General features: G+C 37.9%; 1 protein-coding gene across 2 annotated transcripts in view; it reads left to right on the top strand.

Annotated features, from left to right (window-relative positions):
* Nucleotides 1–673: 673 nt before the first annotated feature.
* LOC149259687 (zinc ion binding protein) overlaps nucleotides 674–10,854 on the top strand; it is a 68,095-nt gene continuing 57,914 nt past the window's right edge. Inside the window, exons 1-3 of one of the 2 annotated variants that reach the window (XM_089418953.1) lie at nucleotides 674–1,189; nucleotides 1,542–1,737; nucleotides 2,476–2,988. In XM_089418953.1, the coding sequence (XP_089275079.1) occupies nucleotides 1,020–1,189; nucleotides 1,542–1,737; nucleotides 2,476–2,988 (879 nt within the window). In that variant the 5' untranslated portion in view covers nucleotides 674–1,019. The remainder of the gene's footprint in view (nucleotides 1,190–1,541; nucleotides 1,738–2,475; nucleotides 2,989–10,854) is intronic. The other variant, XM_089418945.1, reaches the window with a different exon arrangement.

Raw genomic sequence — 10,854 nt, 5'->3', positions numbered from 1 at the left:
ATGCTCAAGGGATAGTAAGTGCTCTTGCAAACCAAGAGCCAATTTAGCAATTAGAATAAGGTCATTTGTATACAAAAGAAGCCTTATAACGAACTTGCCCAAATAGATACCATCACTCCCTTGCGAATTTAACAACTCCTTAAACTTGTCGATATATAAACCAAAAAGGGTAGGAGACAACGGGCAACCTTGCTCGACCCCGATATCGCTTCTAAAACTTTTAGAAATCCTTGCTGAAGTTCTAAATTTGACTTTCACCTCTTCATACAACCTATGTACCACTGCTCTCAAATGTTTAGGAACCCCAAGTTCCTCCATTATGTGCCAAAGCTTATCTCTATGAACCGAGTCAAACGCTTTTCTGAAATCAACAAAGCAGCAAAATACTTCTTCCTTTTTCTCCCAAACTTTTCAATGATGTGCCTTAAAATTATACAATGATCAACTATGGAATGTTTAGGTCTAAAACCTGCTTGCGCTTTAACACGCTTATCTCTTTCTTTTACTCACTTGGTAATTTTATTTTCTAGCATACTTCATAGAGTCGGTGTGGTCCCTCGTCCAAGCAAACATATTGCTTAACTTTTGTGATCATGGCGGGCAAACGTTTCCGTTTTCTTCCAAAGTCATGCTAGTGGCCACCAAAGTGTCCATGTGGACCTTCGAAAACCGTTCACTCACAGTTTGTGGCGGGACTTATTCATTTCAAAGAGGCGCTCCTGTATTATAAGCGTTCCATGTGAGCGGTGTCTTCTCGTAGACGGTGTTGAGCCGAAAGTGAAGAAAAACTATATGCTTTAATATTATGAAATAATGATCGGAATGATAGAAACTTCCGGAATCAAATCGGTCATTTGATGCAACTGGTTTAGGTGCTATAGATCACACTTCGTCCAAATCCCATTAACTCAATTGTATCACGTGGTTGCATAGCTGCAATTCAGCTAGCGAAAATAGATGCTTCTGTCGCATTAAGCTTCTCCTTCCATATTCTTCGAGTAGTTTTAATACAGTCCATAATGCCACTCGCCTCAATTGGGTCAGGGCACCTTTGCAAGGTATGGGAAATCAAAACCCTAGGGAAGAGCAGGGATGCCGAGGCCAGAAAGCTTCTAGAAGATGTGGCTAAACAGGTCCAGCCCATTATGATGAAGCGCAAATGGACTGTGAAGGTCTTATCAGAATTCTGGTATTCCATTAACACGTTTTATCTTTTCATTTTTTTCTGTTGGGTTGCTGGTTTACTTGCACCCATGAATTTCGATTCAATTTAGTTTAGTTTGTGGCAGTTTCGAATATTTAAATTCTGAAATTCTGGATACACATGGCTGTCTGAGAGTTCAGAGCCTAAGTTATGGATAGAGACAGATTGAAATTCTGGGATATGGATGTAAGTCCTGGAATTTAAAACCTCAGTCTGGGATAGTTTTTTATTTTTATTTTTGGTGGGGGCAATTTTTTTAGTTTAATTTGTGCTTTATTTTTGAGCAGTTGTTGGATTTTAGAAAGATTATGACATGTATGTTGTGGATCGATTGCAGTCCGCGTAATCCATCTCTTTTAGGACTAAATGTTGGAGGAGGTGCAGAAATTAAAATTAGATTGAGGAAGCCTAACAGAGAAATGGAGTTCTATCCGTATGAGTCCTTGCTGGGCACTATGTTGCATGAACTCACACATAATGAACACGGTCCACACGACGCCAAGTTTTACAAGCTATTGGATGAGATCACCAATGTAAGTCTGAAACAAATTTTGTGAGTTATGGAACTTAGAAGTTTCGAAATGAATTTGAGTTAATGGAAAACTGTTTTGAGATAGCTTAAATTATGTCAAAGTATATCAGCGCTGCTGTCTACGAGATGCTATTCTTTTCTAAATGGTATATTACTATATTGTCTGGGCTTTTGAACTAGTGACCAGCTGAGGTAAACTTGTTTGCGCTTATTTCAAATAGGTTGGGTCATCGGCACATTTAATATCGAAATTTCATTTTATTATTTCTATGAGGTTAAAATATCAGCTCTATTTCAAATAAGGGATTTTTGTGTTGATGCTGAAATTTTAAGCTTTCAACTTACTAGTAATGGAAGTTCATGACCTTGGTGTGATGCAAAATTCTTATTAACTCCATGCTTAAGATCAAATGGAAAGGCCAGTATTTTATCTAACCTCTGAACAAATGAAGTAGTTCTGATTTAGTGGTCAAAACTGTGGGAACCCTTGTTAACTTGAGGTCATTACTTCCTTTCCCATTGATCTACCATATCACCCCAGTCATGCTAGGAAATTTAAAGAATTTGGGACCTTTATCTCATTGACCACACACTGAACTGCATGTAATAGAGTTGTTTTTTATGATACCACTCAAAGTGATACTGAAGGTGTCCTAGTCATTCTCGTAGTAGGATGCTTTTGGATGATTTCATGTATAACCCTAAAACTTAAAGGTAATTACCATGTCTGATTTTGTAGGAATGCGAGGAGCTGATGGCTAAGGGAATCAGTGGAACTGGCCAAGGATTTGATGCGCCGGGAAGACGATTGGGAGGATTTGCTCACAATCCGTCTCTTTCATCCCTCCGACAGAATGCTTTGTCTGCTGCAGAAAAAAGAGCTCGTCTTGGGACTCTAGTACCTTCAGGTCCAAACCGCATTGGTGGTAATAAGGAGATGATGAAACTTTTGACTCCAAGGCAAGCAGCTGCAATGGCTGCAGAAATGAGACTTAGGGATGATATTTGGTGTGCTGCTCCTGTCACTTCTGGGGCAGATGGGGTTCAAAAGGCCAGTGAAAGAGAGAGCAGTTTTGATGGATCTTCAAGTTCAACAGCAGCTATTGAGAGTCAAACAAGTGCAAACGAAGGCAGAGAAAGGAAGGATATTTTTCATGGTTCTTCAATGTCAGCAACAAGATCTGAAAACCAAACGAGTGAAAATGAAAGGGATTCTACGTGGGAGTGTGGTATCTGCACTCTCCACAATCCGGTATGTGTAACTACTTATTAATTTCTCTAATTTTCATTGAAGCTCAGGAATTTTAGTGCATACCTATTGCTGAGACTGAACAGTATTATTATATTTTTGATCAGATATTAGAACTTAATTGAAGAAATAAAGTCATATATGCGATAAGACTTGGGAAGACTTAGGAAGTCTTACCGTGAGAAAATGGTGAAAGCTTAACATGAGAAAATGAGTCGTTGCGACACTTAGGAAGTCTCATCCCATATATGACTTCCATATATGGGGTAAGACTTCCACCTTAGCAAAATGACAACCTCTAACAATATGTTAGAGAGTGCCTAGATGAATAATGTGCAGAATGGTCCAATCTTCTCAATTTTGAAAGACTAGATGATTCCTACAAAGCAACTCAATCAAGTAGACTCTAAATCTTCTACTATCACATGCTTCTACCTATGATGCCATACAAAATCAAGAACCTTCTAGAGTAAACAACAATGCATGCTATTCTAAAGGAAAGACCAACTTCATAAAGAACCTGACAGAGAGGATGCCTTCTTCAATAGTAAAGATCTTTGACATCTTCTTTCTTCGGCTTCTTCTCAGGTTCTCCCATTTCTTCAGCTGTGTGAGTTTCACTTCTTTTCTTTCTTTTGTTGTTCTGCTTGTTTGGACAGTCCTTTTTAAAGTGTCCATATTCATTGCATCCAAAGCATTGAACCTTGGACATATGCTTCTTCTTGGACTTACCAAACTTTCCCTTCTTCAGCTTCTTGGTTCTTGCAATAAAATGCTTGAGTTTGTTCGTTTGATTTAATGTCATCCTTTTCCTTGATCCTAGTTTCTTCCAAGATACATTAGGCCCTCAACTCGTCAAAAGGAGTTGAGTCTTTCTTAGAGTAAATGCTAGTTGCAAAACTGCTCCATTCTGGTGGCAAGGCATTTAGTACATAGATGGTCATCTCAGAGTCAGAAATTGTCTCCCCAAGCCCTTGCAACTGATCTCTTATTTGAGAAATCTTCATTAGAAAGGAGGCCATGTCCTCATCCTTCGATTTCTTCATTTTATATAGTTTATTTCTCAAAGACATCTTTTGACTTGATGTACTTATAGAGTACAAATTTACTAGCTTGTCATACATAGCCTTAGAAGTCTTCAAATTAGCAACAAATGGAACAAGATGATCCTTAATGGATTCAACAATGATCCTTTGTGCCCTTACCTCTCCTTTCTTATATTTTTCTTGTTCTTGAGTCTTGTCATTTTTTATCTTGATTGCATGGGATCCAAACGATTGACAACCCTTCTTAAAAACAAGGTTAATATTAGTCTCAAGGATATTGGTCTTAGAATGACTTGAACAAGCCTTGCATTCCCTTTATTGATGATATTGAACTTCTTATGGCCAAAATTGAATTTAGCATGATATGGCTCTAATCAATTCATTCCAATAAAGGATATTGTATGATCCGAAAGGCAAGACATTTAGATTGGCAGTTGTGGGAAGTCCATTCATTTTTATAGGACATTTCTCTAACACCTCTTGTACTCCCCTCGTAGCCTTATTGACCAACTGGATCAATTGAGGATTGCTATGCTTTGTAGATTTAAACTTGCAGCAATTATTCCAGGTGTAACATAACTGCTACCCACCAAAATGGGTAATCCCATAAGAGAAAACTTTTCTCCTACATTTGACAACCAGCCAGTCAGCCAGACAGCTAGCAGCCCCTGGCAGCTACCATTAGTTGATGATATGCCATATATCTCCGCCACTTGCATTAGCCACTTGCTTCTTGCCGTCTTGCTTCTTGCCATCCGACATGAGCATTTTAAAGTTAGTAAGCTCAGTGTATTTCTGTTCCTAAAAGCAGATCTGGAGTTTTCTCTTTTTCGTGCATGCATTTGGGCATAAATTATTTTTATTGCAATTAGAAATCAGATTTGAGCTTAGAAGAGCTAACGTTGCTCACCTCCCTTATAGCCTTCAAGCCTTTGTTGATCTTATCCTTTGTAGCCTATTTCTTGGCTGTTATATGGTTTTGCATGCTGTAAATTTGCCCATCATTGAAACCCTAACTTATAAGAATCTTTTCTTAGTTTATTGGGGTTGGTTGAAAGTGTGTTTGAACATTTGTAAATCTTATTTTGGCCTCCAAGGCTTTGACAGTGTTATGAATAAAAATATATATAAAATAATATAAATAATGTAAAACAATAATAATAATAAATAATGATTAATTAGTAACTAGTTAATGAAAAGGTATGTCCCTAAGGACATAACCATTGGTGAAGAGGTACCTGCCTAGGGTATATAAGCAGACCCTCACCCTCATTGTAATCATCTCATATCTCATCAATTCTTTTATATAATATTTAATATACAATTACTTGTCCTACAATGGATGTCTTTGTCTTCGAAGTATTCTGAAGATTATTGCAGGTATACGAACTTTGTTCGTTACAGACAATACCTTCTTCAATAACAATTAAGCTCTTATCACCCTTGAGCCTTCCTTTTGTTGAAGATCTTTCTAGGTAGTATCTTTAGCAAGATCGTTAGAGAATCATTTGCCTTAGTAACCCTAGGTCATCTATCCTCTAAGCCTTTCTAGGGAAACCTCCCTTGTGGGGATAACATCTGACAACAAAACAACAGGAGAGAGGCCACTGAGGTGATAGTGGTGGCTGATCTCTTTGTTTCCCTAAGACCTAGGTTTCTCAGTTGGGCTTTGCACTAGGTTGCTAGATTTTGTGGTAACACCCTCCATTGGTCTACTCTTCACATAACTGCATGATTGAGCCGGCGACTGCTAATGCATTTGCTTGTTGACTCATGGCTCCTGGTTGGGCTTCTATGGATCATGCTTCAAAGTTTTCTATAGTGTCCAACACCGCCTGACTATATCTTTTCAATCTTTCATGTTTACAACCATAAAATCCTTTCACTCGTCAAACAATAAGGTCATAATTACCAATAATCTTTAAAATTTAATACAAAATCCTTTTGCCAAATTTAAACCAAGTAAAAGAGCCTCATATTCAGCTATGTTAGTTGTTTTAATTTCTAAACGAAAAGCATAGAAAAAGTGTATTACCTTTGGGTGAGGTGAATACAATACCTGCACAATTACTTGTTTTGGAACTTGAGCCATTAAAGTTCATCTTCCATATTTTGTTGATGTTCTTTTGAGGTGATTCAGTTGTGGCCATCATTGTATATGAACCAAAACCATCACTAAAACATACACATCGATTTTATGTGTTCTTCAAATCTTCCACATGATTCTGTCTGAATTGTTTCTGATTTAGAGTCACAAACTCATCATCACTAATGGGGATTGTGGCATATGACAAAGCCATTTGAATGTTTCCGCCTAGAATAGTTGCCCACTTTCTTGATAAAAGAATAACTGATGCTGCTAGAGCATCAATCACTACAATATCCATCACTGGGCAAATGTTTGGATGCATTGTAGGGTGAATTTGTAAATCCTCGAGCAAGCCACACACTGGAATTTCTCGGGGATCCATAGCACAAATGTTTCTATAAAGACCTAGAAGTCAAGTGTGATAATGTTCATGGTTGCTCCAGATTCCAACATAGTATTATGCAATATCCAATCTGTAATAATCAACAATACAAAGAATGGGTGATGCATGGGATTCTTGCCCCCCTTTTCAATCATTCTCTGTAAAATGATAGGGGCATCTACTCCTTCTTCCATGTTCAAGACAGGACCACTTTTGACTTCAAAACCAAGTGCCTTGCTATGTTGCCTCTTTATTGTGGGATTTTTACACAATTCCTCAAGTCACACTAGTATATGTGCACTATTTTGCCAAGTTACGACATAATCTCCTTGTGATGAAGATGAAAATTGAAATTTCCTTGGGACTTTCCTTTTAAATAGCTTTAGGCTGACTTTCCGGAGGTGCTGATGACTATGGTTGCTTAGGATTGTTAGTCTTTCTCCTACTATATGTCTTTCCCTTACCCCTGTTGGGCATCATATGACAAATCTCTTCTCTTAATGACATCTCACCCAAGAGTTCTATAGCTCGATCAATTTCCATAGTATTGACTTGGGAAGCTTGTTCATCTTCATAAATCTCACTTAATGCCATATTGCAAGCATCTGGAGGACCTTGATTGCCTTCTCTTGTGTTTTCCCAAAAGAGAGCACAAGTGTCCTTTGCATGAACTTTGCATGCCCTGCAATAATATGGATGCATCTGATCCATCACATTTGTTGGTTCCAATGAGTCCGGGGGGTCTATGATTTTGTCCCAGTCTCCTGAATTTACAAAATCCTTTTTTGCATGGATGCTTGATACTTGTTGATGTTGATCTCCAACTCTTTGAACTTGTCAACCAAGACTGCTGATGGATCTGAATTGGAAGGTGGAGTTGGAGCCTAAACTCGAACCGTTTGCTTATGCTCAACCTTTCTCATAGGTGATAGAAGACGTGGCTTTCTTGACAGTACCCAACTCTCATCCATACTTTGTTTTTTCCTTTGCTTCTTTCAGTTCTTTGGTCTTTGCTTCATTCAGGAAGCATCTGTAATCCATTGGGATGGCTTCTTTGGTGGGCCGATGAGTATGTGGAATATCCCGCACAACCTTATCAGACTTTTTGTTATACTCATCAATAGATTCTTTTTCCATTCTCCTAATGTTAGTTAAAGCATTCAACAACAATTTTACATTCTTTTTCTTAACCCACTTATCAATAAAAACATCACAAGACGCCTCAAAGGAATCACTACCATTATCAGGTAAGCTAAGAAACCATTTTCTAGCATCTTTATTTTAAGACAATGCAAAACATTTAAGCAAGACATATAAATGACAAACAAAGATAGAGATCACGTGTTCCATAAAAGCTTCCCAATGCTCTTTTGCTCCAACTGAGTCATCCCCAATAAAGGTGGCATTTCCTTCAAAGAAGTAGGCATATCATGAGGATGATGTGCAATGTTAGCTAGATTGAAAGGTTTAAATATATCTGTCAACCATAGAGCAACCATTAGATCTTGAATATGTTAATAATACTCAAGCTTCTTGAAATAGATAAGGATAGAGGGCCTTGATTATTTGCTTTTTTGTCTACTTCTTCCTTTGATAAACTAAATGAGGCTTAGGGACTTGAAGAAGCTCATCTCAAGAGTTTTCTTTGTAAAGTACCTTTTTCTATTTTCTTCATGTGGAGTCGCTAGATGAGATCTGCCAAGTTAGTTGAGAGAATCTCACCAAAATACAAATTTAAAAGAAAGAATTATGTACAAATTTGTTGTTGATCAATGGAGGAAAATGACCTTGTCCCTTTTATCGAGGCCAGAAAATGTTTGTCGTGCAAGGGGACAATTCACTCTTTGAAATATAACGCTGTTGAAATGTTGGGATGATTGACCTTCTCCCCGACAATGGTGCTTGAAAATGTTAAGCATGCAAGGGGATAATCCAAAATATGAAGTGATTGTCATTGAAACACTAGGATGATTGACCTTCTCCCCAACAATGATGACAAAAAATGTTACCACTCATTAGCAGGCTTAGAAAGGTCCAACCAAGATGCTAAATGGTAAGCATACAAGAGACATACCCACTGTCATATCAACACATTCTCCTCTTACCTTTGGCTAACTCCTAGAACACCATGGGGGGTATCCCTACACAACAAAACATCACCAAAAGCCTAAGAAAGGGTAGTGCCTACAAACATTCAAATGATGAAGGTTAGGAGTTAAAGAGAAACAATAAATTCAATCTGATATAAGATATTCTACTGCAGAAAATACAGAGGCAGCAAGGAAGATACTAAAGTAGATGAAAATTTAACCATGAGAATTGTACCAAATTTGAATATGAAGGTCCTTACAGATATTAGAAATGAAATCCTTGACAAATACCTTTGGTTTGGGGCTAGAAATTATGATTAAGCTTACTGTTATAACCTGCAAAATCTGACTTTCTGCAAAAATATGCAAAAACCAGCAAGGAAAGGGCCACTTGGAGACTTCAAACAAGCCCAAAAATGCACTTGAAACTCAGTGCTGTTGCTTAGAAGTGTGAGTACAATGAATTGACAATAAAATGAGCCTACTAGCACTTCAAATGATTGAGTATTCAAAGAGATATTTGGATTTGAAAATTATCGCTCAGTTTTGGGGTCCAATACCCAAGGGCTGTGTTACCACAAAATCTAGCAGGGCTTGGAGAGGGAAACCCTACAGGACAAGAGCTAGATAAAGTGCTAGCAATGGGGTAGAGGCCCAATGTCACCTCAGCCAAAACCCCCTGCTCTTTACAAACTTTCACCGATGGGAAGAGTTCCGGTAAAGGAGGAATCACTTAAAATGGATATGCTAATGATAAGGTACAAAGTGACCCAATTAAATCTCATTCAAAGAGAAACACACTAAAGGTACAAGGCTTCAAAGAAGCAAAACACTCTTAATGAAAAATCCAAGAAAAGAAGGCTCAAGTCCTAGGGCTTTGAGATTTTCGATGGTGATAGGTATTCACAAGGTCAATGCCTGAAGGAAAGGGTTTCTTACAATGATATTCAACTAAGCCAAGGCTCATGAAACTCTCAAGAAAGTCAAGTTGAGGGGAAAAAAAACTAGGGTTTCTGTCTTAGAGCAACACCTAGGGAAAGAGTTTTTATGGATGAAATTTGAGTGGATGCCCACCAAATTTATAGATTAGGTAGCCTAGACCTATCTCTTGATGTTTAGGCTCTCAAATCACCAAAAAGCCTCCCTAAAATTTCGCTCCAAGCCCTAGATTTTCGCCCTAGCCTTAAAAGGACCAAATTTGAGAAGAGAAAATTATGGAGAAAATTTAAGGTTGATCATCAAGTGATTAGACTGCATTGTCCTATGGGGATATGGAGTCAAGGATGTGTTAGATAAGCCTAATTCCCTTCCAAGGAGGTCGAAATTTGATGCCCTAGCTATCAAAATTTCAACAATTACCCACTTAATGGAATAATGGATTTTTATGGAGAATAACAAAAAGTACTCCACTAGGAACATTCATTACATGTTATACAATGAGTAACATATACAATACTCAACTAGAAACCCTTTAGAATTTATTTTCAACAAGTCAGGGCAGAAACAATCATAATCTAGAAGCAACAATTCCATACATTAGACGCTTAATAATCTTCTACAATAGGCCCATACAAGATAACATGTAGCATATCCATCCATTAGACCAAGAAATAGCTCCAAAGAATGTCAAAAATCAGCTTCCATACATCAAACTGCATCCAAGTATCTCCAAAATCACCCACAAGAAGCAAGTGCGAATTCTCTAAGAGGTTCGAAATTCACAAGTTTGATGATGAGAGAGATCAAATGAGATCTCTCTAATTTATCTGTTCAATGATCTCTAATTTTAGCTTGTGATCCCCTCAAATAATAAAATAATGGGCAAGTACTAAGTAAGGTCACAAGCTGACCTTATAGCCAATATGTAAACATAAGAATTAACCCACAAAGAAGCCAAAATGTTGACGACATGCATGTGTAGGCCCTTCTAGGGCATGCATTGAGCTCCTGTAGTGCTGAATTGAATGAAGAGGGCTCCAAAAATCATACTCTAGGGGTTGGACCCTAGATCTCCATGCAAATCATCGTGTGGAGCCCAATTTTTGTTGAAAATTTGGTAGCTTTGGTCGGTATTTTCATTGGCAACGCGAAGGAGAAATTATGATTTTCTATCCTTGACTAGGTCAGCCTCAAATGCACAAGTTGGCCCTACTTAATGATGGGTTTGACCCCAAGGTCAAAACCCTCCTCCAAGATCATATATATATACAAGTTCGTTGACCTCAATTTGGCATCTCATCCATCCAACACATTTGATATGAA

This window comes from Pinus tabuliformis, chromosome 6 (assembly GCF_031772625.1).
Source record: "Pinus tabuliformis cultivar Carrire ecotype Pingquan chromosome 6, CPIR1, whole genome shotgun sequence".
Lineage (NCBI taxonomy): Eukaryota > Viridiplantae > Streptophyta > Pinopsida > Pinales > Pinaceae > Pinus > Pinus tabuliformis.
The sequence above is the reverse complement of the archived record's forward strand: the minus strand, read 5'-3'. Positions and strand labels throughout refer to the sequence as shown.